Raw genomic sequence first — 25,972 nt, forward strand, 5'->3', positions numbered from 1 at the left:
CTCGCGGGTTGGGCCGTCGCGGCTGCCGTAGTTCTCCCGCGGAAACGCAGTGCCGGGGTCCGCCGAGGCCGGGAGGTCCTGGCTTTCGCCACCAGCGGACATCAGTGAGCGGGATCGCGGGCTACCCGCGGAGCCACCGCGGTCATGTGAGTCGGGACAGATCGGGCTTGCGTCTCCCGCGAGCGGCCTCCTCCTCCCGCCCCTCCGCTCGCCCCGGGCCGCCCGACCTGCCCGGCCGGTTCTCCCGGAGACGCGGCCGCCCTTTTGGCCGGAGCCGGGGTCTCGGGTGCCGCCCCCGCCCGCCCTCCCGCCGGCTCCGGGGACCCTGGTGGCGCTGCGGCCGCAGATGTCCTGGGGCTTTTCCTAGCCTCGCCTCCCCAGAACAAATGAATTAGCTTGGAAGGACACGGGAAAGGGAAATACTTTTCTCTGAGACTCGTATTTCTTCTTCTCGGTGCAGTAGCGAGAAGCCTGTGATTTACCTTACGGGAGAGCAGTTTTCCACGGGATTTAGTTTTACAGAAATAATACAACTGCTTTGCTAAGACAGAAGTCTGTCAACAACCTTCTATTTCAGTTTTAAACAATTGTAAAAATTCTCTTTCAATTTTTGGATAAACTTAGAGTTGTTTTTCCTTTTTCAGGGCCGACTACTGGAAGTCACAACCAAAGAAATTCTGTGATTACTGCAAGTGCTGGATAGCAGACAATAGGCCTGTATGAAATTTTTAGTAAAATATTAATGTGATGTGTTGCTTTTTGACTTAAGTAGTGTTTATAAACCACATTCATGTATAGTGCTCTTTATTCTTCAAAGCCTAAAAAGGTTTATTTTGTTTGATTCCCCTATGAAAACTACAGCCTTCCCCTTTTCATCAATCTGACTTTGATTTTAAGGCCAAATTATTTCTGGGGCCTCTGAGGAGATGGACAGTGAGTGGGGTAATCTCATCCTTGTGTATGGAATACCTGCTCCTTAAAAAAGAATATTGTAATTTTTCCTGTTCTCCAGAAAAAGGAGAACAGCATTATTCCCTCATGAAATACAAAGATAGCAACTGTAATATGCCTTATGCTGATAGCTTTGATCCCACTATTTTTGCCGGGGGGGGGGGAGGGAGCACAGGGAGGGGGTGATTTTTCAAGACAGGGTTTCCAGACAGCAACTCTGTAGACCAGGCTAACCTGCAGCTCACAGAGATCTGCCTGCATTTGCTTCCCAGTGCTGGAAATAAAGTTGTGCACTACCACCCGACTCCTAGATCCAACTTTTAGGGCATAAAGTAAAGTCATCTGGCTTTCTTCCCTCAGACATACCATAGTAAGACAAACTACTGTATCAGAAACTGTAGACTATGGGGACTGGAGAGATGGCTCCACAGTAAAGAACAGCTCTTGCAGAGGGTTGGGGTTCAGTTCCCAGTACCCACAAGGCAGTTTGAAACTCCCTGTAACTCCAGTTTCAGGGTACCCAGCAGCCTCTCCTGACCTCCATTAATGGCTCTGCTTGTGTACTCGTGCACTCACAGGGGCATAGACCCACAGAAGAAGTCTTGAAACACTACAGGGTAACAAGGGCAAAGGTGGCTCCCTCCTTTAATCCCAGCACTGGGAGGCAGGTACAAGCAGATCTCTGAGCTCAAGGGCCACTCGTTCTACAGAGTGAGTTCAACACAGAGGTCTACACAGAAAAAGCCTGTCTTGAAAAAACAAACAAAACCCTATAGTATTTTGCACATACGTAACCTTATTACTTGGCATTACTGTTGGACACCACAGAATGATGCCATATCTTGTGCTGCATCCTGTTGTTAAACACTATTAAATCATCTTTGGCTTTGAGAGGAGTGTTGCTCTCCCCTTTGGCTTTGCTAGTAGTTTCGAAAGATTGTACATAGTTTATTTGACTAGATTGTGGATAGTTTATTTGACTTAGGCTAACCCTTATCAAAACTGCCATGAGATTTTAAAACCACATAAATTGAAAAAAAAAAAAAAAATCTATCCCTGGAGGTACCTACACAGTAAAATAATTTTAATGAGTTATGAAAATAAATTCTTTCTAGAGGTCTCCGTGCGTCTCCCTATATATCTAGTAATTTAGCTATTAATGAAAAACAATAATCAATTTTGAATGGTGCGTTAATACATTATTCTCTGTATGGTATAATCAGCTGTAAGTAACCCAGGATAGGAACAATAGAGATGACTGTCTGCCGTACAAACTCCAGCTTTAAAGAGGTACTCTGAGGAGTATATTAGAGTAGCTTGGTTAATGCACCATACAGGATTTGATTGACAGGACTTTTAGGGGATTTCTCATTTCTTACCACTAGACATGTATAATTTTGTGAGAATTTCTGGTTATTTAAGTAGGTACCAGTGCTCAGTCAGCCATCTCTGTCCCCAGCCATCTAACTACTGTTACTCTTCAGAAGTCACCTCCCCCTTTTCCCATGTCTCTCCTTTTATTATTTCTGTGTACATGTATTTTATTCCATCTTGTTTACAAGGTACCAGGGTTTTTTTTTTTTAACTGAACAGTATATCCTGAAGGTGTCTTCCATGTCAATTCATAGGGAACTGCGCACTCTTTTTCTGTTCAATAAAAGCATGTGGGAATGTCCACAGTTCGCTTAGCCAGTCCCCAGCAGAGAGACTACAAGATTGTTGCTACAAACAATAATGCGATGAATAACTTTGTTTTATTACATCATTTTGTACAAAATGAGGGATTTTTAAAATTTATTATGCCGGGGCAGGGGGGGGGGTGTTGGTGTGTGTGTGTCTGTGTGTATTAGTGTGTGTGGGTGTGTGGGTGTGTGTTGGTGTATGTGTGTGTTGGTGTATGTCTGTGTGTGTGTTGGGGTGTGTGTTGGAGTGTGTGTGTGTTGGGGTGTGTGTTGGAGTGTGTGTGTGTTGGGGGGTGTGTGTGTTGGTGTGTGTGTGTGTGTTGGTGTATGTGTGTTGGTGTATGTGTGTTGGTGTATGTGTGTGTGTGTTGGTGTGTGTGTGTTGGTGTGTGTGTGTGTTGGTGTGTGTTGGTGTATGTGTGTGTTGGGGTGTGTGTGTGTGTGTTGGTGTATGTGTGTGTGTGTTGGTGTATGTGTGTGTGTGTTGGTGTATGTGTGTGTGTGTGTGTTGGGGGTGTGTGTGTGTGTTGGGGTATGTGTGTGTTGGGGTGTGTGTGTGTATGTGTGTGTGTGTGTGTGTGTGTGTGTGTGTGTGTGTTGGTGTTCCCTGGTCTGTAAACAGCAGAGGACAACTTGGAGAGTCTGCTCTTTGATCATGTGGGTCCTGGGGGTTGAATCTGATGGTCAGGTTTGGTGGCAAGCACCTTTACCCACTAAGCCATCTTACCTGCCTAAACAAGGAATTTTTAGGCATCTGTTTTTCTTAATGTTTTAAAACCCAAGTCTTTTACCCTCTTTGGCTTTTTGAGACAGGGTTTCTCCGTGTAGCCCCAGCTATCCTGGAACTACCTATGTAGACTAGGCTGGCCTCCATCTTAGAGCTCTTCCTGCCTCTTCTTCCCGAGTACTTAAAAGATTAAAAGAGACCTTCACCACTACCCAGCTAAGACTAAGTCTTTAAGGATAATTTTGCATTTCTCTTAGAAAAACAGAACAATGAAATTTTAGAGGCTTAACCAGTTTTGACATTTGATGTTGAAAGGCAGTGGGTGGTGTTGTGGTGTTGTGTTGTTGTGTTGTTGTGTTGTTGTTGTGGCTGCTGTTCCTTTTATTTGTTTGGTGATTGTTTGCTTTGAGAAGATAGGGTATTTTCATTATTATCTCTTTGTTTTGAGACAAGAGCACTTAGGCAAATAGCATCAGCTGGCCTAGAACCTGAGCAGTCTTCACAGTGCTGGGGTTACAGGTAGACACCACTGCCCAGCTGTGAACATGAACAGTCTTCACAGTGCTGGGGTTACAGGTAGACACCACTGCCCAGCTGTGAACGTGAACAGTCTTCACAGTGCTGGGGTTACAGGTAGACACCACTGCCCAGCTGTGAACGTGAACAGTCTTCACAGTGCTGGGGTTACAGGTAGACACCACTGCCCAGCTGTGAACGTGAACAGTCTTCACGGTGCTGGGGTTACAGGTAGACACCACTGCCCAGCTGTGAACGTGAACAGTCTTCACGGTGCTGGGGTTACAGGTAGACACCACTGCCCAGCTGTGAACGTGAACAGTCTTCACGGTGCTGGGGTTACAGGTAGACACCACTGCCCAGCTGTGAACGTGAACAGTCTTCACGGTGCTGGGGTTACAGGTAGACACCACTGCCCAGCTGTGAACATGAACAGTCTTCATGGTGCTGGGGTTACAGGTAAACACCACTGCTCAGTTGTGACATCTGTCTTTTTGAAAGGCTTCATGTCTCAAGTCCTTTTTAGACCCATATTCACTGGGTTAGTCAAGAGAGTACTGTATATTTCCTCCCGATGGTGTGGTCGTCCTGCCTTGTTTTAACCAGAGAACATCTGGTGGGAGAACACAGTAATCTGCTTAGACCACCAGCATCATTTGATCTGAGGTCAGTTTGCATTAAACTAGACATTTCTGGTTTTTGCCATTATGATTTTATATTTCAGCCCTGTGATTACAGTATTAGTTTACTGTGAATTTAATAATTGTTTCCTTTTCTTGTTTTCCAGAGCGTTGAGTTTCATGAAAGAGGGAAGAATCACAAGGAAAATGTGGCCAGGAGGATCAGTGAGGTAATCCCCTTTGGCTCTCTGATCTCTCTCTGGGCAGTGGAGGTCTCTTCTCTCACTCTCGCCTTCACCTATGTCTTACACAGATTAAACAGAAAAGCTTGGATAAGGCAAAGGAAGAGGAAAAGGCATCCAAGGAGTTTGCTGCCATGGAGGCAGCTGCCCTGAAGGCATACCAAGAGGATCTGAAAAGGCTTGGCTTACCGTCAGGTACGTCCGCACACTTCACAGCTCAGTGCTCAGAGCCCTTTATGTTCCCACAGAGGAGCTCTGCGCTTGGAATAGTCTGGTGCTCCTATGATGGATCATAGTCCTAGTAGACTGTGGGCTCTGAAGGACTTTGTGCTGGTGCTGTGGTAGTTTTGCTGTTGAGGTAAAACCTAGTGTATTCTGGGATGGTGCTGAACTTGCGAGCCTTCTACCTAGGCCTCTGAGTACTGAATTTAAAAACTAAAAGCATGAGCCACCGCGCCGACTTGTTTTACTTTCTCTACATTCACTTACTCTTTTATTTCTTTCTCTGTGCGTTAGTGTTGGTGATTATGTGGAGTTCAAAGGACAGCCTAGAAGAGTCAGTACTCTCTTTCCACCATGTGGGTTCCAAGGATCAAACTCAGGTTGTGAAGCTCAGTGGCAAGTGCCTTTATGTACTGAACCATCTTGCTAGCCTCTCGTTTTGCTCTTAATGCTTTTTTTGATCCTTGTATTAAAATCGACCATATCACCTTTACAGTTCCCTAGTCCTAGCTCCATGCTCACTGAATGGCTCATTTCCAAGCCCTGAGCTTGCTTTCTTACATACTCATTAAGTTATAGGCACTGTTCACTAAAAAACAAACTTGTATATTAACTATATTTTCAAAATGGCCAGAATTGAGTTGTATCTACTTATATAATTGGCTACATAATGAAGCAGTTGCTTTTGTAGACAAATAATTGACTTTACCTCAAGCAGGCAGTTTATTGAGGGTTTGAGTAAGGGGTGTTTTTTAAAATCTCTATGTTGTTGAGTTTAGGCTCTAGAGCAGGAAGGTTTTACAAGCTTTTTTCCATGACAGATTGTGTTAGTTACTTTTCTTATGATAAAATACCTGACGAAACAGCCTACAGGACAGACAGTCAGCCGTGGGTTTCAGGCTCAGAGGTCTCAACCCACCACTACTGCACAATGCTGGATGCTCCAAATGGACGCTTATGCACACATTATGGACCAGAAGCAGAGAGAACAGGCCAGAGCCAGAAGGTAGATAAACACTTAGAGGGACGCCACATTGATGTCCCTCCACCAGCCAGGCCCCGCCTCCTAAAGCTCCGTAGGCTTCAACCAGCTGGGCACCGCATCCCTAAGGTACATAGTGGATCTTGATTGGATATCCTATGGACTGGGTAAGATGGCCAGATGGTTTTAATGTTTGCTTTTGAGAACCTGTGACCTTAGTGGGCTTACCTAGACAGTGTGAATGAGGAGTCAGTTACAGGAGCATAGCTGACCCCAAACAGCTGCATTACCACAAAGGCACAGGCCATCATAGGTCGCCACCTTAGGGACCCTGTACCAGGGAGCCTCTGTTCAGTTAACCTTTCCCTTTTACTTGAGCATCTCCCAAGATCGCCTGTCGGGAACAGCTGGAACTCCATGGAATAGCTACGTGAGGAGGAACAGGTCCCATGAGTCCTCTCTCCCTCCTCTTAGGAAACGTCAGTAGTTCCGTTACCATCTGCATATTCTTGACCATCACTGTATCATGTTGTTTATTTCATTACCATGACTGGATTGGTGTATTCTCTACTCCAAGATAGTGATAGGGTAGCCGTGTTATACCCAGAGGGAAAAAGTCACAATACATCCCTATTTCCTAACTCTTGCAATCTTTCCACCTCTTCTTCCTGATGGTGGTTTCCTGAGCTTTGGAAGAGGTAAGATATGGAAGATCCCTTAATGAGCATTGGGTTGTCATACTATATCACCAGTCACTTATTCTCAGTAATTTAACCAGTCAGGACTCTACATGAATAACCATGGCACTGTAAGAAATTGTCTTCTGGGCTGGGCAGAGGTGGCCCACGCCTTTAATCCCAGCACTTGGGAGGCAGAGGCAGGCAGATTTCTGAGTTCGAGGCCAGCCTGGTCTACAGAGTGAGTTCCAGGACAGCCAGAGCTACCCAGAGAAACCCTGTCTCGAAAAACAACCAAAAAAAAAAGAAAGAAAGAAAGAAAGAAAGAAAGAAAGAAAGAAAGAAAGACAGAAAGACAGAAAGACAGAAAGACAGAAAGAAAGAAATTGTCTTCTGCAACCAAGGAGGACTGCAACAGTGGAACTATGGGCTATGTGAGTAGTACCTTGTGGTACAACACAGGCCAATGGGGAGGGCCCTTCCTGCTCAGTCTGAACCAGATTTTTCAGCATGAAATGATTCACTTTAGTCTCTAATAAAAAGAACTCTTAATTATGGGTTTAGGCAGAATATTGCTTTCATTGAATACGAACAGTTGTCAACTTAATGTATTCTAAATGTTAATATTTAAGGAAAAGAAGGGGCATGTGTTTCAAAAAGGCATTTATTTAATAATGAATGAGAGTCTCACTGGTTAGCTCAGACTAGCTGCAAACTTACTATGTGATGTCAGACTCGTTCCCAAGTTCTGGGATTACAGGCATGGATCATTACACTCAACTGAAGATAAAGTATTTTGAGAGGAAAAATTACATAGGTATGTTTCTGGAGAATTTGAGAAGTGTTTGTTGAAAATTCATGTCATTAATTTCATTCATAAATAGATGAAGGAAGGAAGGGAGAGAGGGAAGGGGGGAGGAAGGGAGGAAGGGAAGGAGGAGAAGGAGGGAGGGAGGGAGGAAGGAAGGAAGAATTCTATTTTGATGCCCCTGGCTGTCCTGGGGCTCACTATGTAGACTAGGCTGGCCTTGAACTCAGAGAGCTCCGCCTGCCTATGGCTCCCAAGTGCTGGGACTAAAGGCATGTGACACCATGCCTGACTTGCCCTCAAATTTATATTGTGAAGAAGTGAGACGCTAGTGGGAAGTGGCTTAATAGTTTTGCCTTTGTAACTTGTTGTTGACATGTCGCAGAGTTCTAGCACCCCATTCTTCTTGTCATCAGCACTGGCCTTTGTTGGTGTGGACAAGATATCTGTCTTTTAGACAGGATTTCACGTTGATCACTGAAGATGGTCTTAAACTCCTAAGCCTCCTACCTGTGCATCCCAAGTACTGGGAGGCGTGCACTCTCACTCTTAGTTTCCTCTAGTGCCTAAGTATGGAAGCCTTCCAGTAAAAAATACCAGGAGTCTTCAGTTGGCTCTGTGTCTGGACCATTCTGTTTAAATTATGTGTTTAATGATTTTCACATCAATTCTTCATGACTGGGTTCCTCCTCCCTTCAGGACTGGAGGTCTAACCCAGGCCTGGCGTGTCAGGCAAGCACTCTGCTACTGACATGCCCCAGACATGGGTTTGTTTCAGATGAATATTAGGGTAAGTTACGGGTTGTTTTGTCTGTCTTGTTTTCTTCTTAGTATGCTGAGAATATATATATGTAGATATATTAAGCCTACAACCTTGGGCATTCTTGGTAGGCAAACTAGCACTGGGACACACATACACTCCCCAGACCCTAGGATGACTTACTGTTTGGTAGAAGTAAATAACCCTCATTAAATTCCCTTTATATATTCTTGCATGATTGTATCTCATATAACATCATTATAATGTATTTTGTTCCCAAAGAGAATCTTGTCACATTTTTTGTTTTGTTTTTTAAAGCTTGCTTTATTTATTTATTTATTTGGTTTTTTTGAGACAGGATTTCTCTGTATAGCCTTGGCTGTCCTGGAACTCACTCGGTAGACCAGGCTGGCCTCCAACTCAGAAATCTACCTACCTCTGCCTCCCAAGTGCTGGGATTAAAGGCGTGCGCCACCACTGCCCGGCTAAAGCTTTATTTATTTATTGTTTATATGAGTACACTGTCACTGTCTTCAGACAACCAGAAGAGAACCTCGGATCCCATTACAGATTGTTCTGAGCCACTATGTGATTGCTGGGAATTGAAATCAGGATCCCTGGAAGAGCATCCAATGACCTTAATCTTTGAGCTATCTCTCCAGCCTGTTTGTTTTGTTTTTTTAAAAAATGTTGTCTAGGCTGGTCTCTGAGGAGCTAGAATTACAGGCATGGCTGGCTTTGCCAGGTTTCTGACTGATAAAACATTTAAAAAGATAAAGTTATCATCTTTATCTTTTTTTCTAGACATTTCAGAGCCAACTATATCACCAGTCATCAGCACTGTCCAGCCCACCCCTACCTCAGATCAACCGAAAGAGAAGAAAAAGAAGAAGAAAAAGAAAGAAGCTTCAAAGGGTAGATGGGTAGAAGGCGTGACGGCTGACGGCCACTGTTATTATTATGACCTCATCACCGGAGGTATGCTATTGAAGCACGGGCCACAAGAAAGTGGAAAAACACAGGATTTTGTGTGTTGGGGCTTTTATTTGATATAAGAATATGTTAAGCAGTGAGAAACTTCAACTTCATTTTTACCACAAAGCTTAGAATATTGTGTGTGTTTTGTGGTGATGCACACCCTATAATTCCAGGATTCAGAAAGCTGAGGCAGCGGGTTTGAGACAAGGCAAGAGACGAGCCTAGAATGCTCCGTGAGATACAGGGCAGCCTGGAGTACAGGGTAAGACTCTCTCAAAAAGAAGAAAAACTGAAGAGTATCCTGCTTAATGCAAATTGTGTCGTGATTAATCTTACAAGTTACTTACAAATAAACTCTGTTCTCTCAATACAAAAATTGAAACTATACAGAAATACGGCACTTTACCTGAAGGTAAACTATTCATATTCTGTATAGCCCTGGCTGTCCTGGAACTCACTCTGTAGACCAGGCTGGCCTCAGAAATCTGCCTGCCTCTGCCTCCCAAGTGCTGGGATTAAAGGCGGAAAGGTTTTCTAAATGTTAGAAGTTATTACTACTGGAACTGCATTACGTCTTGAGTGAAATGCATATTGTAGTTGAACAGTAAATCAACCGGAAGTAGACACGCAGCATGAGCAGTTTGTTGTTGCACTTTGTTTGTCAGCTTCACTTTGAAGCTATTTCTGTCTTCATGTGCCTCCTTTCTTCACCATCCTAGCTTGGAAACTTTTGTCCTCGATAACTTCTTTGTAATTTCTTCACTCTTTATCTCTCACTCTCTTTACCCAAGACAACAGAATATCATCCCTTTCCTTTAAAACCTACTAAGCTAACCCATTTGCACACAGGGGAAGTGAGACATAAAGAACTAAGTGGTTCTTAATACTGATAGAGCACTTGAAGATGTGAAGGGGAAAGAGAAAGAAAAGGCCCTCAACAGACAGGGTCTCACTGTGCAAACCTGGCTGGCCTGAAACTCACAGAGATCTGCCTGCCTCTCCCTTCCCAGTGCAACAAGTCCAAGCATGCAGCACCACAATGGGGGATTGCATGTCTCTTAAGGACATGTACAGTGTTTGACTGGCCTCGAATTCATAACAATACTTCTGACTCAGCTTCTCAAACACTGGTATTAAAAAGATATGTACTGTGTTTACTTGCACTATATTTTTAGGTGAGTAGATGTCTAGTTACTTTTATATTGCTGTGACAAAACTCCATGACCAAAACAACTTATCAAAGAAAGCATTTAAATGGGGCTCACGGACCCAGAAGGCGAAAAGCCCGTAATCATAATGGCAGAGGTCGTGTATAGCAGCACACAGGCATGGTGCTGTAACAGTAACTGAGAGCTTACATCTCATCCACCATCGAGAGGCATAAAGCAAGCAAACTGAAAATGGTGTTGGCTTTTGAAACTTCAAGGTCCATCCCCAGCAACACACGTCCGCCAACAAGACCACACTTCCTAATGCTTCCCAAGTAATTCCACCAGCCAGGGACCCAAGTCCTCAATTTTTGAGCCTCTGGGGGCCATTGTCATTTAAACTACCACAATAGGCAAGGCTTCTCACAGAAGAATTAAAGATCACATAGAGATAGGAAAAATAAATCAATAACCTACCAAGTCTAAATTCCTTAATCTCTGACAAGAGTCCTAAGTACTACTCATAATTACGGTAGAAGTTTCGGTGATTCATTGGGCTGTTTCCTCTAGTAACATTCACGTGTATTCTGTGCAGTACCACTGGGGATATATGTCATTTCTTTCACTTTTAAGTAATAGTGTTCTGTACTGTTTTGTGTATAATGACTCGATTGTGGGTTTTACTTAATCAAATTTTGGTGACTTGATTTCCTTAAGAGCATAATTATTTTATAATTTATTTTGTTTTAAGCATCTCAGTGGGAGAAGCCAGAAGGATTTCAAGGAAACTTAAAAAAGGTAACTGTCACATAATGTCTTAGCTTTATTCTTTCTAGTGATTGGTTTGGGGTTGGGTGGCTGGGTTTATGGTGCTGGATCTGAGGGCTTCTGAGAATGGCCAGTGCTCTACCCTGAGCTAAACAAATTCCCAGACTGCCTGCTGTGGCTTTTTGTAGAATTTTGTTAAGCAAATTTGTTTTCAAATAAGCAGTTCTCTCCAGCCCCAACCTGGCTTCTTTCTGTATTACTTCTATTAGCCTGCCGGGTAGAGATGGAATGGGGGTATCTGTGCGCACGCGCACACACACAGAGACAACACGCACACACACAGAGACACACACACCAAACCCTACTGGTTATAAATATTAGTTGATTCGCAGTCATTTGTTGTTCACATGTCTTCCCAACTGGACAGAGTTCCTGGGTTTGAGAGGTGAGACAGTGTTTGAAAGTTGGTAGAGACTAACAGAAGTGACTGCTGCCATGATCTTTATTACCTCTCGTGACTCCCAGGGACCAAGTAGAGAAGAAAGGACAGCCAAATTTGCCTTAGTTATTCAGTAGGAAGCCACTGTCATTATTTTCGGTGTATTGTTTTTTCCTTCCTGTTAGACAGCAGCAAAGGCCGTCTGGGTAGAAGGTTTAAGTGAAGACGGTTACACCTATTACTATAACACAGAAACAGGAGGTGAGTGTTATTTTGGATTACTTTAACTTAAAATTGTACCCAAAACTACATGTGAGCTAATATACATCTAGACTTGAAAACTTTAATACAATAAATACTACTATAGGAAATATATATTATCTTTTATAAGGGATACATAAAATCTTTTTATATATATTATACCGTGCATCCATGTTGTTCCCTTTTTAAAATGTGTATGGCTGTTTTGCCTGCATGAATTATGATCACCACATGTGAGCCTGGTGCTTAGGAAATCAGGGGAAATCATCAGATTTCCTGGAACTAGAGTTTTGCTTGGTTTGAATCACCATGTGGGTGCTAGAATTTGTTTGTTTGTTTGTTTGTTTTTCGAGACAGGGTTTCTCTGTGTAGTCCTGGCTGTCCTGGAACTCACTCTGTAGACCAGGCTGGCCTCAAACTCAGACATCCGCCTGCCTCTGCCTCCCAAGTGCTGGGATTAAAGGCGTGCGCCACCACCGCCCGGCCTTATGATTGATTTTAATAATTTCCCTTCTGAGTGTCTGTAGTTATCATCTAGTTCAACTTTTGTCATGGTGAAGATCAGACTTGTGACCTAACACAGGCAAGCATGTACACTCTCATTGAATTACACCAAGGCTTTCACCATTTTCTTCTTTTTGAAAAAAAGATACTGGTGTTAGAGATGTCACTTAACTGATAGAGTGCTTGCCTAGCATGCACAGTCTTGAGCTCAATCTGTAGCATTACATAAATGGTATGAGGGCTGGGAAGGTAACTTGTTGGGTACAGTGCTTGCTGTCCAAGTATGAGGACCTGAGTTCTAATTTCCAGCATCCACATGGTGAGATGTTGAAGCAAGCACTTGTAACCCCAACACTGGGTGAGCAGAGATGAGCAAATCCCAGGGCTTGTTGGCTACCTAGTTCAGGTCGGAGAGAGGGGTTGGGGGAAGGTACCACAAGTAGTCCTCTGGCCTCTACATACAAATGCATAGGCAAACACATCCACACATATACAAATACCTATAAGCATGTACCATATACTCAAAAAACAAAAACAGTGTAATCAAACATCAAACATGCCTGTAATCCTATCACTAGGAAGTTGGAGTCAGGAGGAGCTCCTGTCACACAAAGAAAAAAGTAAATAATTAGAAAAATCACAGAATTTCTCAGTTAAGTCTTTGCTGTTCCTTTTCTGGCTTTTGAGACCATCTCAACCTGATCTCTAACTCAGCAGTTGACTGAGTAGGACCTTGAAGTCTTGATGCTTCTGCCTCTCAAGAGCCACAGTTACAGGACTGGGCCATTAACCCAGATAGTCTTCAATGTTTCTTGTGCCTGGATTTCCACTATTGTGAATAATTTCTTTTTTCTTCCAGCATACATCTAATGTTCAGGTCCATATCCAACAAGACTGGAGAAAAGAAAGTCCTAGGGCCGGGGGCACAGAGGATATTAAAACTTAGCATGTCCTTCTTGATATTTATGACAGTGTACAGTGACATAAGGCTGCCATTTGGGTAGTTTAAGTTCCTTCAGTGAAGTGGCCTCAAGATTCTTAGCCACATACCACTGGCATCTGTCCTTGTCAGTCTTTCTGCTATCAGCTCAGTGTCTTCCTTATTCTATGTTTTTAAATTCTTACCACCCAAGCCCTATATTACATCTTTTAGGAAGAAATAGTCTTTTAAACCTTCAGATAGGAATTTTTCCCAGTGAAAGCAATGTTTCTGTACCATATAAGTAAAGTATTGGGTCTTTAGAAAGAGCGTACAGCATATGAATATAGTAGGACTTCAGAGTTGTCTAACTCAACTCACAACTTCTTATCAGCAGAGTCACTGAACATTTATTCATTCTTCAGATGAAAAAACTGTGTTCCCTGGGCTTGGGAGGAGTTTAATTCTGGTCAGTGAAATTAGTAGCCACTTTTATTCTTGATTGATTGTTTAATCAGGGTCTTACTTTGTAGCTGGCTTATCTGAATCATGCAAACCAGGCAGACCTTGAATTCAGAAATCCCCCTCCTCTGTCTCCTTGTTTCCTTCACACTTGACTGGGAGCAAATTGTATATTTTTTCCTCTCTATTATTAAACTAAAAATAGAGACAAGAAGAAACATTGTAATTTCTTTAAAAGCACAGTGAACACTAGATGGCAGTGGGGTTGAGCCAATTGAGATTCCTTTACTATTAAAGTAGCATATTCAGATTAAAAACTGCAAAAATTCTTTGTAAGAAGTTTCCAGAAGCCGGGCAGTGGTGGCGCACACCTTTAATCCCAGCACTAGGGAGGCAGAGGCAGGCGGATTTCTGAGTTCGAGGCCAGCCTGGTCTACAGAGTGAGTTCCAGGACAGCCAGGACTACACAGAGAAACCTTGTCTCGAAAATCAAAAAAAAAAAAAAAAAAAAAAGAAGAAGTTTCCAGAAATATTTTGTAAAGTCATTATCACTATGATTCTTGAAATTGTTTTCAGATAAACTGAAGATTTTTAAAACTATTACCCACTTCCCAAGTTCTTTCCCATTGAGTTAGTTTATGAATTTAGTAAGTGCAGACTCTCCTAAATTTTCTGAACAATAAAAGATAAAATATGGATATAAGAATGCTGTATTGTTTAGTAATAGTAGATGATAAAAAGTTATATTTCTGAGAAGTATTGCTAAATAAGTAATACAGTTATTAAAATGTGTTGAGCAGAATCCAAATGGGAAAAGCCTGATGATTTCATTCCACATGGTGGTGATGTGCTTTCTAGTAAGGACAGTGAAAAGTTGCCTGACCCCCTAGAAGACTCCAAATCATCCGATTCTCACAGCGATTCTGATGGTGAACAGAAGAAAGCGGGAGAGGCCTCTGCAGAAACAAAGAAGCTAATAATCAAGTTTAAGGTAGGTTCTTGCTTTACTTTTCACAGACATTTGTCAAGCTGATTTTTCATAGTTTCTGTTACTCCTGGTCAACTCCAATCTGAAAATAGTAAGTAGAAACTCTGGGGGAAAAAAAATTTCCATTTCCCTAGGAAGAGAATCAGAAATGTATTTGCTAAGTCTGTTGTTGTTTATTTTGTTTCTCTATTTTGTTGTTGTTATTGTTGTTGTTATCTGTATCTTGCATTTGCAAAACAGTTTTCTGTGTGAAAAAAAAAAGAAACTCTGGAAAAAGCAATTCATAGTTTTTAACTTGTATGGCAGGATAAAATCTTACAGTATATTGTAGTAGTTTGCCATTTACTACTGTAGTTAATCTCTTACTGTACCTAATTTACAAATTAAGCTTACCATCATTAGGTGTGTGTGTGTGGTTTGATATGGCATGGTGGATTTAGGCATCTACCCATGGAGATCTTGAAATGAATCACTCAAAATAAGGTTAAGGTCAACTATATTTTGGCATTTGGATAACTGACTATACCATTTATCCTTGAGACCAAAACACTAAGCCTCTTTTAGACCTTCTAACCCTTTTTTTTTTTTTTTAAGATGGGAGCCTTACTGGCCCAGGACTCATTATGTAGACCAGGCTTAGCCTTAAATTGATGAGAGATCTGCCTGCTTCTGCCTCAGGATGTATTGAAGGCCTGTGCCATTCCATATACCTGGCCTTAAACCTGTCACTTTAAGAAGCATTTTAGCATTCAGAAAGCTGTCCGGCCGGTGTGTGTACCTAGAGAGAAATAGAAATGCTAGTGAATAGCAGCTACTAACAGTACTTTAAGTTCCAATGTAAGCTAACTTAGAAGAGCAACTGTGGATGTTCAATGTGGTTTTAAATCCACTTGTGCTGGAGGTGGGAGGGCCGATGTGGGGGGTAAGAAGTGTTCTAGAAGCCAGACGTGCAGAGGACGTCAGGAGTTAAGTCTGCTGGGCTGGAGAGAAGACACTTGACTTTTATCTCCCGGACACACATGATGTAAACACATACAACCTGAAAATAAGATAACAAAACAAAAGTGACTGTTTTAAAAGGGAGCTATGGAGGCAGCTCAGGAATAAAGGCTCTTGATGCCTGAGCTTGGTCCCTGAGTCCACATGTTGTTGAGCACTCACTTCTAAAAGTCACAGGACACCCTGTGGAGTCAGTTCTCTCCTTCCACTTTATGTGATGTACACTAGATTTTGTCACCTTGACCCAAACTAGATACACCTGGCAGGAGGGAACTTGAGTACTTGAGTTGATTTGCCCTCCTCAGCTTGGCCTGTCTGTGTGGCATTTTCTTAATTGTTGATTAATGAGGGGGCAGGCTTGGCTCACCGGCAGTGTAAAACACGCCTGGGGACAAACCAGTAAGCTTAGCTTTCTTCCATGGTTCCTGCCTCAGCTCCTGCCCTGACTTCCTGGTGGTCAATTGTCACTGGGACATGTAAGCCCAATAAACCCTTTCCTCCACAAGTTGGCTTTGGTCACTGTGTTTTACCAAAGCAAACTAATACATCTGGGTTCCAGTGATTGATGTCAGGTTCTTAGGCTTATGTGGTAAGTGCCCTCACCCTCTGGGCCATCTTGCTAACCCAAGTCATAACTTTTAAAGAAGTGAGTATTGTTAACAATAAGGCACTTTGGGGAGTTGGACGACATTAATGGGTTGGAGTCATGGGGGGGGGGGTTTCAAGTGAGAGAGGAAATGAACCAAGCTGTCAACAGGTGGTGCTGAGAGCCCAAAGAAGAAGAGAGAAGCACAGCTTTATAGTCTTGTTAGTTGTACCCTACCAAAGAAGACATACTTACACCACTAATCATGGTAGAGATGACTGGCCCCAAAAGTATAGGACAGCAAAGATGCTAGAGAGACTTTCCCAGCCACCCCTAAGGTCCTATCATTGCCTGGGATTTCTCTATGCATTCCATCAATTCTTAAGGGATACAGGAGAAGATGTGTCTCACAGTTGTAGAGAAGCAGTAACAGAGCCCTTGTAATAGCCAGCTCACAGAGTTCATAGTCGTCACTGGGTAACCTGATTTCTTCCTATCAGAACTAGTGTGTCTATTGTAAAATAAATGAATGAATTAATTAATTAATTACAATGTAGAGGTAAACAGCGATGAAACTACATTTAATGTTGCCTCCTCCCAGAACAATCCACTATAGTAGTCTTGTGTTTGCCTGCAGCTTTTTTTCTGTTCCAACACAAACACAGGGAAAGGGTACTGGGGTTTAACCTTGTACCTCAGGCATGTTACTCATATCCTCTATAACTGAGGTGCCTCCCTGCCAGCCAGTATGCATATTATTTTAAATAAAATAATGTAATAAGATTTTACTGTGAGCTTTTAATTTAACCTTTCACAAAGACCTCGGTAACTCTTCTCAGTCAGTCCAGTGACTCTGTAATATTCCATAGTTACTTAATATTCCATCGTTACTTAATTAGCCCTATGTAGAAGGCTTTGGGTTTTTTTTTTTTTTTTAAAGTAAATATTCAAAGGGCTAGTAGACACAATACTTAGAAGTGTTAAAAGTCTCTACTATAATTTTGGGGAGGGGATGACTCTAGAAATCCAACTTGAGACCATACAAATAGTTATATAGAACAATGGATATTTTTCAGCTATGTACAATAGAAAGCTACAAGCAAACATGTTTAAGGTGCTAGCAAAGGAGAGTTTAAAGTGATACTCTTAGGAATTTGAACTGTAAAAGAAGGATGCAAAGTCTGAAAGAGACTCAGACACACAGTCTTGGGAATGCTATGGAGTCAGATGAGCAGGACAATACAAATGAGAGTCAGAAAGCCAAAGGAGATAAGAGCTACATAGTCAAAAGATGTCATAAGAAAAGTGTTTCAGAGTTCTGACTTAGGTTGAATAAAAATAAATGACAATCTTAGGGATTTTTGCTTGGGGCTGAGGGCAAAATTTTTTATTTTTATTATTATTATTATTTGGGTTTTTTGTTTGGTTTGGTTTGGTTTGGTTTGGTTTGGTTTGGTTTGGTTTGGTTTGGTTTGGTTTGGTTTGGTTTTTCGAGACAGGGTTTCTCTGTGTAGCCCTGGCTGTCCTGGAACTCACTCTGAAGACCAGACTGGCCTCGAACTCAGAAATCCGCCTGCCTCTGCCTCCCAAGTGCTGGGATTAAAGGCATGTGCCACCACTGCTGGGCTTTAATTGTTATTTTAAGACAAAGTCTTCAGCCTAGTCTGGCCTTGAACTCCCTATGTAGCTAAAGATGACCTTGAACTGATCCTCCTACCTGCTCAAATACTGGGATTACAGGTCTATACCATAATGTCCAGTTTATACTGTACTTGGAAAAGGGCCTTCTGCATGATACTGTCTGAGCTACATCCCCAGACCAGAATTTAATGTTTTAATACTAGGTGACTGAAACACGGTGAAACAGAAGTAAAAGATAGAGGTTTTGTTACAGAAATCATGTCTGGGGATGTGGTAGCATGTGCCTTCAATTCCAACACTTGAGGGGCAGAGGCAGGCAGATCTGAGTTCGAGGCAGTCAAGCTACTCATAGTTGTGTAGTTTGCAAATAGGCTGAAACCCCAGTACATGTATGGTGCACACACTGAGGTGGAGAAGTAGCTTAAGAGGCTTTCTAAGCCCAGTGAAGACATGTCAGGAAGACTCTCCCCTAGGACATCTGTAGGGACTGCTGCTGCCCTGAAGGGGAGTCACTGTCAGTTTTTCTGTGTAATCCTGGCTGTGCTGGACTTGCTTAAGGCATGTGCCACCACTGTCTTTATGTATCATCATGGTACATTTTTTAAAAGTGCCATTAAACATAATGCATTAAAGTTTTAGACATCGTCTTCCATGTGCATTTATTGTGTAAAAACTTAGACCATTAAGTTCATGATTATTAGTATTATTAATAAGACTATTAAAAGAAGTTAAAAAGTTTTGGAGGTTGACTATAGTCTTGCTTGTAGTGTATTATTTATATTGACCTTTGCATTTCAGGAAAAAAATAAAAGTACTGAGAAAAGAATTGGCCCAGAAATACAAAAAGAAAAAAGTACTCAAAAACAGAATCCGTCAAATACAAATGAAGAAAAACCCAAAACTCTGAAGAAGTCGACGAACCCTTATGGGGAATGGCAAGAAATTAAACAAGAGGCTGCTGAGTGTCAGTAAGTACCTGAGGTGTCGCCCACGCACCTCAGCACACTGCAGTCAGGAGTCAGTGTGCTGTGCTCTTTCTTACGTTCTTAGAATAATTTTTTAAGATTTATTTATTTATGTATATAAGTACACTGTCATTCTCTTCATGCACACCAGAAAAGGACATCAGATCCCATTACAGATGGTTGTGAGCCACCGTGTAGTTATTGGGAATTGAACTCAGGACCTGTGGAAGAGTATTCAGTGCTCTCAACCTCTAAGCCATCGTTCTATCCCTGAATATATTTTCTTTAATTTTATTTATTTATGTGTGAGTGTTCTATGTGCATATATGGTGTATACCAGAAGACGGCATCAGATCCGTTACAGATGCTTGTGAGCCACCATGTGGTTCCTGGGAATTGAACTCAGGACCTCTGGAAGAGCAGACAGTGCTCTTAACCACTAAGCCATCTGTCCAGCGCCCATTCTTAGAATATTTTTAATTTTGCTTTCTTTCATTTCTAGAATATTAATTTTAAAAGATGAAACAGTGGTTGCTTTAAACCAGCGTAGTGATTGTTTTGTGTCTAAAGCATGACATTTCCAGTGACCACACTCACACTCACTGGCAGTTTTTATCAGAAAAACAAATGCTTAGAGGAAATAGTCTGCAAGACACTTGAACTACAGAATGCATTTAAAGGCAAAGAAGACGTGTTTGCTCTTACTCTCTTAAAGTGTCTCACTCTACTCAAAAGTGGTTTTTGTATATCCTTACCCAAAGTATGTTGTGGGTGTGAATTTTGTTTTGGTTGGTTTGGTTTGGTTTGGTTTGGTTTTTTTGAGTCTTGTGTAGCCTGATCTGGCCCCACGTCAAGGGTGCTAGTATTAATGGGTGTAACACTATGCCTGGCTCTAAACTTCAAAGTTTTAAGCTCATATTCAAAGTAGCAGAAGAGGTTATCAGTAGTTAACCACACTTGTACCTGATTTATGTTACTGACTTAACTGCTCAAATAAGGTTTTTTTTAGAGGCATTTATTTTACCAGGTAAGTATATGTCACTGTCAGGCAATCATTTTAGTGGGTGTTTTTTTCTCTTTAACCTTGAAGGTAAAGGGACGATACATGGGTAAAGTAGATACTCTTTACAACAGTGCTCTGGAATTATAGTGTAGGATGGAGGCCTTTACTGTGCTTCCATAGTGAATTGTTCTTTATTAAGATTCTTGGCCAAGAATAGCAGTGCACACCCATAACACAAGCACTTAGGAAACAGAGGCAAGATTTGCTTCAGAAGCATACATTACACAGTGACAAAAAGTCACAAAAGACAAAAAATGACAAAAAGTTGTCAAAGCCAAAGCCTGCCCTTTAATGGACAAGTTGTACTTTTTTTTTTTGTAGTAGAGTAATGCAAGTCCTGGGCAGCTCTGTGTACCCCAGATATGACAAGGACATTGATGTCTACACGTGCAAGTTACTAGAGGGTAGTAGACTCTTTCATTTCTTGTCACTTAAAACAGATAGATGGTTTTACACACACTCATGTATACTATGAGAAAGGATTTGAGGGAGGACAAAAGGACATCTGATACTGTGCTGTGGCTGATACTAAAAGTCAGAATTGTCCTATGTCAACATCTCCTATTTCAAAATTGAGATATCTTTATAATGCTAATTAAATTCTTGCTATGCAGCTTAATACTTAATGGATTGTGTGCAACTTCCTATGCAGATTAATTTTACTTATTTGTTGCTTTCTTCCTTTCTCCATCTTCCTTCCTTCCTTCCTTCCTTTCTTTCTTTCTTTCTTTCTTTCTTTCTTTCTTTCTTTCTTTCTTTCTTTCTTTCTTTCTTAAGACAGGGTTTCTCTGTGTAACCTGAGCTATCCTGGAACTCACTCTGTAGACCAGGCTGTCCTTGAACCATTAACCTAGCTTCTTAAGGGGTTTTCGAAAACACATCATTAGCAAAAAAAAAAATAAAGGCCTGGTATGCTTATTGTTTATTTTGAAAGTGAAAAAAGTATACAAATATTTCACTACTTACATAGAAATAATACTAACATTTTAGAGCATTCTCCCAGTTTTTCTAATTTTGACATTTTACATTATTATTTTTCTATTATGTTAAAATTCTGTAATTACTCATTAATACTATGTAATATTTCATCTTTCAGGCATATCTTGACTTACTTTCTGTGTCTAATTGACTATGAATGTCTCTACTCCCCACTCACCCAAAATGCCTGTTAGTGCATGCCTCGTGTGTGCAGGGGCTCTAAAGGGCCAGAAGAGGGCGTCAGATCCCCAGAGCTAGAATGAATGGATTGTAAGCCATCTTGCATCGATGCTTGGAATCAAACTCTGGTCCTTTGCAAGAGCAGCAAAGCTTTCTATGCCACTGGAACATCTCTCCACCCTGTTTTGTCTCCATGCATCTTCTCTCCACTACCACCCCTGCCCTCACTACATAGACCAGTCTCTGCCTTCTCACCTTCTTTCTGAGTATGTGTCTGTGTGGAAGTATATACATGTGAATGCTGTTACTCGGGAAACCAGTGGTATTGGAGGAAACCAAACTCTGGTCCTGTGCAATTGCTGGGCCATGTCACATAGGGTCTCTCTGCGTGGTGTAAACTAGCTCTGAATTTGCTATGAAGCCCACAGTACCTCCCAATTTACTGTCTTCCCAAGTCCTCAACCCAGGTGCTTGGTATTACAGGTATGTACTACCACCACAACTACATGAGATCTTTGAGTTGTGGGTCTTGCTGTGAGGCCCAGCTGGCCCGAGACTCAGAGTCCTCTTGCTTCAGCTTCCCAAGTGCTGGGACTGCAGGCCTGGACTTCACAACTTACCAGAATTAAGTTGAATTAACACCTTGCCATCTTTATTTTGTTCTTGCACTTTAATTTTTACAATCCTAACATTGTCCAACTGTTCTTACATTATTGAAATAACTCTAGAAACAGTCATATTCTAGGGACTGTGTTTTACTCACACTTCTATAGGTTGGAACTTTATACATGTGTGAAAAAAAATTGTTATCCTATATGTTTGACTAAGGTTACTGAGGCTGTGGATATAATTAATAGAATTCTTGCCTATCTTGCAACCTATCTGGGTTCAATCACAGGCACTTTCCAGAGAAAGTCATTTAAGATCATTGAATAGTATTATTAAATAAAGTTTAGCTTTGGTAAACAACATAAAAATCATATTGTCTCTAACTTGTAGTGTCAGTCAGCTGATGAGTTACCACTGTTCCCACACACTGTTCTGTGACAATGTGACTCAGGTGCAGGGGTGTCAGGTGTGGCTGGACCCAAGGGCTTAAATAAAGTCCTCAGGACGCTGGACAGTCTGTGAGCCTTTATTTTCACCTCTGCCTTGCTCTTGAGATGACTCCTTCTCAGAGAAGCTCTATACTTAATAGCAAAGCTTTAGGCTGATACATTTTTCAAAAGATATGATATGAGAGCTCTAGCCAGAAATCTCATGGGTTGAATTGATGAGCTAACTCTTTCATAGACCAGTTGACTGCCTAAGGCAGTGTTTCTCAACCAGTGGGTCATGACCTTTTTAGAGGATAGAAAACCCTTTCACAGGGATTGTTTAAAACCATCAGAAAATGCAGATATTATTTACATTGAGATTCATAACAGTAGTAAAATCACAGTTATGAAGTAGCAATAAAAGTCATTTTTTGGTTGGGGGTCACCACAACAAGTGGAACTGTATTAAAGAGTCATAGCCTTAGGAAGGTTGAGAACCACTGCTCTAGAGGATAAGGGACCAAGGGGCTCATGTTAAGCAGGTAACTGATTTCTGGCCTAGCCAGATTGTTTATAGTTGAAGGGCTAGTTCTCAGAATAAAAAGATGCTAGACATTGAATCTCCTGTAATAGGACATTAAGACTCCATTCTTTTGTCTCATAGTATGTAAACTTTCAAAACCTCTGTCAATCCATGGCAAAACCAGTTTCTACAACTTCTCTATTACCTGTTTATACTGCATGTCATATACAAAGTGTGTAATAAGATGCTGTGTTCTTTGCGTAACAAAAATAGAACAAATAAGACTTGTCCTAGCACATGTTTGTCTGAGGCAGAGTTCACTGTTTTGAAGCTAAAGCCAGCATTATAAATCTCCTAGAGCCAGGCAGTGCACACCTAACCCAGAGCTAGAGGGATGGATTTAGAGGCTTGGGTACTTGACGTCATCCACAGTGACATCAGAGTGTAAGGTTAGCGGGGACTGCATGAAACGCTGTCTTTAAAAAGCCAAAACAGGCCGGGCAGTGGTGCACGTCCTTAATCCCAGCACTTGGGAGGCAGAGGCAGGCGGATTTCTGAGTTCGAGGCCAGCCTGGTGTACAGAGTGAGTTCCAGGACAGCCAGGGCTACACAGAGAAACCCTGTCTCAATAAAAACCAAAAAAAAAAAAAAAAAAAAAAAAAAGGCAAAATAGAAGTAGCTTAGTGTTCCCAGGTGACCAGCTTCTGATGTACCCTCAAGTGTTACTGTTGGGAAGGTGCTTGTGGTGCTTGGGGGGCTCGTGGTTCATATGCAGATATTTACCTTAATCTGTCAGCTCATAGCTTTGTTCTCTTCTGTTCCAGAGAAGAAGTCGATTTGGAACTTCCAAGCACTGAAGGTGAATGTCTACCAACTTCAGAGGCTGGCGCTGGGGAGATCAAAGTGGTATTTAAAGAGAAAACAGTTTCTTCTCTGGGAGTTGCAGCAGATGGAGTGGCCCCTGTCTTCAAAAAGAGAAGAATTGAAAATGGAAAATGTCGAAATTTGAGACAGCGAGGTGACGATGAGTGAAGCTCCAGGCAGAGGAGGCGTGTCCTTTCCAAGCTCCTCCGTGCTGTGAATACTGTAGTGCTGGATTTTACATTTATGCTAAATATATTTTATGTGAATCAAAATAAATCTTTTTTCATGTGAAATTTATTTTTGTTCCTTAAGTGGAAGCCTACCACATTGCATTGTAATACAGTGTATTATGTTCAATGTCTAAAATTGCTAATTATATAATAATTTAAGATGCTATGTATCTGTTATTTAAAACATGGGGAAGGCCTTTACTCTGTTTTTACTCATAAACATATTTATTCTGCATTGAAAATGCATTATTTCCATACATTGAAATTAATTTCTTACCTGAGAAATAGGAAATCAGACATAAAAGTGCACAGCCCCAGGACAGTGTGGTTTTGATGGTCCTTTCTGAAGCCTGGATATAGAAAACTACAGATAAGCTTGGCTTACTCCACTTAAGACTGAAAGCCAGAAGGAGGATCTACTTGAGTACCAAAGTGCAGAGTGACAGCTGGACCAAGGGTTGAAACTGCTTGCCCAGGTCAGCGTATAGCTGCAAAGTGTCTTAAAAGCATTTTAACATGGGGCCGCCAAGCCTCAGGGGACTAAAGGTAGGAGGGCAGCCGCCGCCCTGCTGATGTTCATCAGGCATGCTTTCATAGCCCTGGATCTATGGGAGGGTTTATCTAAGGTAATGTCACAAAAGGCTTGAGCTGAAATAGGTTTCTTTGTCCACTTAGATGTTTCCCATTTTCTGGTTACATTTCTTAAGTAGAAATTTCATATTCTATTTGAAGTACTTCCCTTTATTACTTTTGAATATTTCTAATATTTTCCTAAGTTGTACAGTCTGTAACTTTTAGTAGTAAATGTCTTTTTACAATTGTTAGTGTACATGTAAGAATAGCTTATTAAAAACCATAAAGTAAATATTGGGGTCCCTTTTTCCTTATATGGATCAGAGTTACCTTATCATTGACAAAACAGTATTTGAAGATCAGTCTTCTCAATTACTCAGGCCGAAACTTTCCATTTTGAGGCATTTTAATTTTTGTTTTAAGAGTTTTGCTGTGTTGCCCTTGAGGACTAGCCTCAAGTTCAGATCCTCTGGCCTAAGAGTGTTCAAGAATACTGGAATTAATGGGTATAACATCACACCTGACTATTTGATAGTTGAGTATTTAGTCTTTGGGTGCTCAGGGCCTCACTATGTATATCTGGCTGCCTTCAAACTTGCAGTTACCCTCCTGCCTAAACCTTAGTGCTGGAATTGTTGGCATGAGCCAACACACCCCACTGGTTTACTTGGGGGGGGATTAGGTTCTGGTTTTAGTTGGCTTAGTTTGATTGGGGTGGTGGTGGTGGTGGTTTTGTTTGAGACCCTCTTGTCTGCCAGGCTAGCCTTGAACAACTCCCTCCTAAGTAGTTTGTCTGAAGATGCCTTTAAACTTCTGACTCTCCTGTTTTCCACTTCCCCAGAGCAGTGATTACAGGTGTATGCTATCCCTCCCAGTTTTTGTGGTGCTAGACTATGTGAGCAAGCAGCAACGGACCTATGTTCTACCTGTTTTTCAGTTTTTGATAGGACATTTGTTATGTACCTGAGGAATATATATTAGTCCTTGATTCTTCTCAAGTTGGAAAATACTAGAAGTGGAATGAATGTGTTTATATTTTATCCACATTTAGCTCCTATAAAATAAAGTATTGAAGACAATTGCTAAATCTGCTTTTGTTTTTCTGAGACAGGATCTCATTGTACTCCCAGTGGACGTGGTCGTGGTGGTGGTCGTGGTGGTGATGGTGGTGATGATGGTGATGATGAGAGGGGGGAGAGAGAAAAAGAGAGTACCACATGTGTACATGGGTCTAAGGAGGTCAGAAGAGGATGTCAGATCCCATGAAATGAGTTTCAGATGGTTATAAGCCTCCATGTGGGTGCTGGGAACTAAATTCAGGTCTTCTGCAAGAGCAGTAAGTGCTCTTAACCACCAAGCCAGTTTTCATCAGCTCTGCTTCCTGGCTTTCTGACACAAAATCTCACTATATAGTCTTAGTTGTCCTAGAACTCATTATGTAGACCAGGCTGGCCTCACCAGATCCACCTGCCTCTGCCTCTTGAGTGCTGGGATCAAACGAATGCACCACCATGCCTGCCAGACCCTTTTTGTTATTTGTGCGTATTTCTCCTGTTGGTTCTTAAAATGTTCTTGTTACCCAACTGGAAGTCTTTTTTGTATTTTGTTTATGTGTTTAGCATACTGACTAAAATTAATGTTAAAGTTTATTAGAATAATGACTTGTTGAAGAGAGCTGC

At 41.6% G+C, this 25,972-nt stretch overlaps 1 protein-coding gene across 1 annotated transcript; it reads left to right on the forward strand.

The window, feature by feature from the left end:
• Nucleotides 1-25,380, forward strand: Wbp4 (WW domain binding protein 4). The gene is made up of 10 exons (XM_034497364.2): nucleotides 1-146; nucleotides 645-717; nucleotides 4,664-4,726; nucleotides 4,810-4,933; nucleotides 8,992-9,165; nucleotides 11,065-11,111; nucleotides 11,706-11,781; nucleotides 14,467-14,657; nucleotides 18,679-18,848; nucleotides 23,451-25,380. Coding segments are annotated over exons 1-10 (1,128 nt in total). The 5' UTR covers nucleotides 1-144; the 3' UTR covers nucleotides 23,659-25,380.
• The last annotated feature ends 592 nt before the right edge of the window (nucleotides 25,381-25,972 follow it).

Source organism: Arvicanthis niloticus, chromosome 3 (assembly GCF_011762505.2).
Source record: "Arvicanthis niloticus isolate mArvNil1 chromosome 3, mArvNil1.pat.X, whole genome shotgun sequence".
NCBI classification, from domain to species: Eukaryota; Metazoa; Chordata; class Mammalia; order Rodentia; family Muridae; genus Arvicanthis; species Arvicanthis niloticus.